At 35.4% G+C, this 6,017-nt stretch overlaps 1 protein-coding gene across 2 annotated transcripts in view; it reads left to right on the top strand.

Annotated features, from left to right (window-relative positions):
* Positions 1-5,541: 5,541 nt before the first annotated feature.
* The window catches only part of LOC123532251 (arylsulfatase J-like), a 35,905-nt gene continuing 35,429 nt past the window's right edge, over positions 5,542-6,017 (top strand). For both annotated transcript variants that reach the window (XR_008366296.1, XM_045313646.2), the window contains exon 1: positions 5,542-5,771. Coding sequence is in view for 1 of the 2 variants with exons in the window: in XM_045313646.2 (XP_045169581.2) it covers positions 5,669-5,771 (103 nt within the window). In the remaining variant the exon portion in view is untranslated. The remainder of the gene's footprint in view (positions 5,772-6,017) is intronic.

The raw sequence follows: 6,017 nt of genomic DNA, 5'->3' as shown, positions 1-6,017 counted from the left end.
AAATGCAGTGAAAACAGGTTCTCAAAAATAGATTTAGCAGAGAAAATCTGTGAAAATACAGGAAAATATAAGAATTGGTTGACGGCCATTATTAACATTAAATGCTAGTACCTGTAACCTAGAGCTGCAATTATCCAAGATCGAGTAAAACTGTGCTGCTAGTATCTTAGAGCAAGTAAAACTGTGTTGGTGGTATCTCAAAGCGAGTAAAATTGTGTTTATGTTGCCAATGTCTTAGAGCGATTGTTTGTGCTGCCAGTATCCTAAAGCCAAATATTACGCAACTGCGTCAGCGTCATTTGACGAAACAGAAGCAAATTGGGGATCCATGTGTGGGATGTGGGGGAACACTTGGCTTCTTATAGGGTTCACTAGTCTACCTCATAATAGACATATCTTTAAATAAGTTTTCATGAATCAATTGATGGATCTCCATCAAACTTAGTCTGCAGCGTAATTTCATAAGGTCCAAACCCAAGTTTGTTCAAATGAGGGCACTTAGCCCCTTTTAGGGACCACTGGAAACAGTTTTTATTCTCGTCCGCACTCACGTCTTCGACTAGCTGTATAGTTGAGCATATTTGTTTTAGAAAAGTTCAGTATACACTTCTCAGTCCATTTATTAACATAACATAATCATCAAAGGTCCGCTCGTAAACTATAGGTTAGTGCACTACTAGAAAATATCTCCGACATTAATTAATGAGAGGGAGAGAGAGATAGGGGCGAGGGGGGAGAAATCCCACCAGAAAACCTTTTTAAAATCTAAGCACATGTTTCACTTTCTTTATCCTTTCAATGTGGGATCTTAATCTGCGCAAATGTATTATACGGAGGATACGTTTCACGATAATCGGATTGATTGCAGTAAATTACTAAAAAAAATGTATGAAAAAAACGCAAATGTGTTGATTAAAGCAAAATTTTGGCATAAATACAACAACAACAAAAATCCTAAAAAACTAAATGTAAACAAATCGAATCACATGACGTAAAGAGCTGTCGAGGTCCTGTAGAGTAGACTCACACTGGTTATTCGGGTACCTACTCGAATGAGCGATACCACCCTCGTGTGATTTATATACATGTAGGTTGTATAGGGTATATAAAAACAAAACCAACGTATGACACATATTTAAGCATGTTGAACATTTTAAAGACAGAATCGTCCGAGGAAATGCATTAATTCGCACTGGTGAAAATATCAGTCATCACTAATATTGATATGACTACAAAATGTGAAGAAATTTTACGAAATTCATGTAATTTGACGTTTTGAGACGTATTTTTCTTTGTTCGAAGTCGAGATAACTGAATTTGGCACTCTCCTTGGTAAAACTATGCATACGCAACTACAAAACAAATGGATCGTGTACCTGCAAGTTATTTTTGTTGATAAAATTTCAATTATATGCATCCTGTCGCTGTTTTTGATGGGATGAAAATAAACAATGATACCTACCCGTTTGCACATGGGTACCGTTCTCGTTATGTCAATGAACATTTATAAAACTCCCCGCAGCGGTTACTTCCGCAATACGGCACACTTAAATAATCGCTTTGAGGATCTGGAAATAAGAACTGGAAATGTGAAAGCCGACCTTTAGTCAAGATTAATATTGATATGTAATGAAATGTTTAACTTTAAAAATTTTGTGTTTAAAATGTAGATGAGTTAGCAGTACTTCATCAATATCAAATCTTCCCTCACACCCACCCTCTATTCTACACATTCTATCATCTTGCCTACTTGGAGTTTTTCTTTTTCTCCTTCAGTCTCATTATGAAAGCGACCAAACTTGTCGTCGCACCGTGCAAAAGTGCTTATGTTAAGACTGACCTTCTTGTTCGTCCTGAAAGGGAAATCGGACCCTCTCTCTGGACATGTATTCGTATAGGGAGAGGCTGCGGCTTCAAAATCTGCCTTTTATCGTATCTTGTAATTATAGGTGCACCCTCCATTAAGTTTGTGCGACTTATGCGACTTATTTATTTTAAGTGCATACAATATACACTACTGTATAAGTGTCTTACAGGTGACTAACTGAAGAAAAAGAAGTAGATATGGAAGTCTGGTTATCAGATCCAATCTCTTTTTATGTTTGTTCACACACTCCTCACAGTGGTTGTAAACGTTAAATGTACGTCAAGGGAGGAAATCTGTGAGATTCAAGATTTCAAAATTTTATTTATAACTGGACCCATACGGGCATCAGTATTATAATAATATTAACAAAAATTTAACAAAACAAACACTTAAAAGGCTTTCATAAAATAAAACAGTAGTTTTATGGTCATAGTAGATCTGATACAGATATTTTGCAAGCTAAAAGATAAAGGACGGTGTACAGTTAGAATTAACCAGGTTTGAAAACAGTGTTTTAACTGGCCAGCAAATAACTGCCAGTGGCAAAAACCTACCCTCCAAAAATAATTGAAGTATTTTCTGTACAAACAATGCTAACTTAAAAAGAAGAGTACTATCATTACTATGAAATAAACGTTGAAATGACATTAGACTGTTGAAAGTCATTTGGTATATTTTTACTCTGTCTAAATTTAAGTACGGACATTCTATAATGTAATGGAATTCATCTCCTAAAGATGTATTATCACACAGATAACAAGTCCTGTTATTGAGCTCAATATTCAAAAATATCCCTCTTTCAACATGTAACAAATTGTTCCTACATCGGAAATGACACATGGATATTGCGAGATTTGTTGGTAAAACTTTAAAATAATTTTCAAACTCAAAGGTTGTTATAAATATTCTGTAACACAAACATTTTCTGGAAATTTGCAAAGTTTTTTTTTTTTTCATTCAATGATTGAATAAACTGGCCTTCAATCTCTGTTGTACAATATTGCGGAAATACACTGGTGAAAATACTGATTGATTCAACCAGTATTCAGCAAATCCAAGTTGCTCTAAAAGTTCTTTTACATATGAAATCCAAGAACAATAATTTACATTTTCTTATGGAGTCTCTACATGAATCTTTAAAATATACAATTTATCTTCTCTTTTTTTTGTTTACCATTAATAATTGTACACCAGTAGTTCACTATTCTATTTCTAATTATATCATCTATTGGGAATTTGGTAATACACCAAGCTCGCCAGAAAACATGACATTAGGTGTTGACTTTTTCAACCTTCAGTGCCATTTTTTTTTTAAATTTAAGCTGAAAACTTTTAAAAATGCTAACATCACTACAACCCCATACCTCTGATCCATATTGGTTGAACCATAGACTCAGATAAACGTAATTGTAAATCATTACTAAGCTGCAACTTCCTACATTTTTTTTTTAAACAGAGCATACATATTTTTCTAGCTTGGTCAACCAAATACATTTTAGTTTTATTGAAGTATCCATTGTTTTTAAATTAAATTCCTAGATAGCTGAAGTCATCTACTACTTCAAATGCCGCATTATTAGAATAAAAGGTAGACTTGTTTCGCATTTTTACACGTGAAAAAAATAACAACCTTAGTTTTATTGGAATAAACTGTAAGTTTCCAAATATAACAATATTCTGACATAACATTTAATGCAGTTTGTAAACCATTTTCAGATTTTGCAAATAACACTGTATCATCTGCATAAAGTAACAAAAATAACTTGAAAACATTTCTGAATTATAATCATCTAGCAGGTCCTTTACATTGTTTGATAATTCCACCAGTCCTGAAAAAAATAGACATACGTGAGACTAAATCATTCAAGAAAACAGAAAATAAGATCGGTGATAAATGTTCACCTCGTCGCACACCAGATGAGCTATAATGAAGACATTTGATACACCTTGGCTACACTTAACACAAGATTTGGCTTTATCATATATTGCATATTTAGCCTCAAAGGCTTTGTCATCAATGTTATGCTGCTACCCTAAAATATGCTCATGTCCGCACAATAAACCCCTACTTTCGGTTTCGATCCACAAAACTTGCAGTGTGGAGTTTAGGCCTATAAACATAAACCATCTCATTTCATGCATCAAGCCCGGATCCAGGGTCCGGCTGAGGGGGCCCGTGCCTCCCCAGTTGGCCGAGAAGTGAATACTCATCAAAGATGCACCCTACTATTTTGGCAAATCATTATTTCTCAATATTTAGAACTAGAAATATACCAGAGGCCACCATTTAACACCTGTATTTCAGAAATTTCCAGGGGAGAGTCCCCCCCCCCCCCCCCCCCCCCCCCCAATCAAGAGGGAAATATCGTACCCCTCCAATACTTCGAAATGTAGACCTAAAATACACCAGAGACATCATTTTCTGCCTGTATTTAAACAAATTCCAGGAGTCCCCCTGACCCGCCCCCTGACCCCGGAATCCCTGCCTAACGTCTAACATGGGCAAAGGCACCCCCTCCAATACATTGCCCTCCCTCCCCCCGTTCCCCAGTCAAACATTTCTGGATCCGGCCCTGTGCATGATGTATTCTTGCAGTAAAATGTGTGATTAAAGTACTTGTTCCATACGAATTTTCGAAAAGCAAAACATGCAGAAATAAGGATCTGTTTAATTACAACTGCCTTCTTTCGACTACTCTTGACGAAGCACATTTTCGACCGAATTACTGGCTTAATTCCTCAAAACGAAGTTTAGAAACATGGGTCGATCGTAATAAAATATTTGACAAAAATCATAGAATTTTTTAACAAATTTAATTTTATTTTTGCTATGAACATTTTATACCCTGTAACAACTTAAATAACAAGACAAAATGTACGGAAGCAATATTCAATTGAAAATACACATAGGAATGTGTCTATGTAGATGGATCTTGATACTAAGTTGATAGCGAATTTGAAGAGATGTGAGTTTTTCTCCGGATTACCTGCTTCCAGTAGCTGGCGGGCATAAAAGACCAAAGTTTTATCTTTATCTTGGCTGGTCATTGCATGTTATCGCTAAATTAGAAAATGGGTCTGCCTCAATGTAATGTTCATTTCAATAACGAGGACGGTATCCGCTCGATTGACAGAAACAACGAGGATGGTACCATGGTACATCGTCAGAGGTATCTGTTTTCCTACACACTGTCTTCGAAAAAATCGATCTAATTTTATTGTGATTCCAGTTTTTTTTTGAAATGAAGTTAACGGTTAACACATAGAATGACTGCTTTTCATTTTCCTAACAAAAATTTCCTCATATAATCCGAAATAATACCATCAATCGTGAAAATACATACTATCGCCATAAAATATCTTCATTTTCGCAGCAAAAACGTCTTTTTTTCACAGTTATTCAGATTATATTAGATAGATATTTGACATGGATATAGTTAATGTATGATGTTACACTTTCAATACTAAAACTTTTCAAATCTTCAGTTAAATACGGCATAATAAGCTGTTAAAGGTGTGAATTTTCTGTTCACAAACATGTACATAAATCACACGAGGGCGGTATCGCTCACGCGAGCAGGTACCCGAATAACCAGTGTGAGACTTTTGATCACGATATTGCATACGTCTTATTTTGTAAAGAGTTACACAGTCGTAGTTACAAACCCATATCCAGTTTCATACCCGCCGTGTGTATGAAGTATGTATACATTTGTAGACACGATATATTGATTGATAGTGGGTAACTTTAAAATGACAGTAAATCCGTGAATTTATTTATTTATTCATCTTCCAAGCACGATGTGGACTTTGCGGACATGTAGTTTGTTTATAATCATTTCAGCATGGTGTTTCTCAGAGGGAAAGAGACCTAACATTGTGTTTATCGTCGCTGATGATTTAGGTAATTTTTTTGTTTTATGTTTCTGTATTGTACATGCATGCTATAACAGAAAATAATGATTTCCGTCTTTCGTCATATGGGATGTGTTTTATATAATGTACTATCGTTTACTAGCACGTTTCGTAGGCCCTATACTCTTTCGATACATGTAGCATTTACACTTCCGGATCATGGGGGGTTCCGGATCACAGTTACACTTACATGATGAAGATACTCATTTAATTCTTAGCATGATTATTTGCTTCA

This window comes from Mercenaria mercenaria, chromosome 11 (genome assembly GCF_021730395.1).
Source record: "Mercenaria mercenaria strain notata chromosome 11, MADL_Memer_1, whole genome shotgun sequence".
In the NCBI taxonomy this organism is placed as follows: Eukaryota; Metazoa; Mollusca; class Bivalvia; order Venerida; family Veneridae; genus Mercenaria; species Mercenaria mercenaria.
The sequence above is the reverse complement of the archived record's forward strand: the minus strand, read 5'-3'. Positions and strand labels throughout refer to the sequence as shown.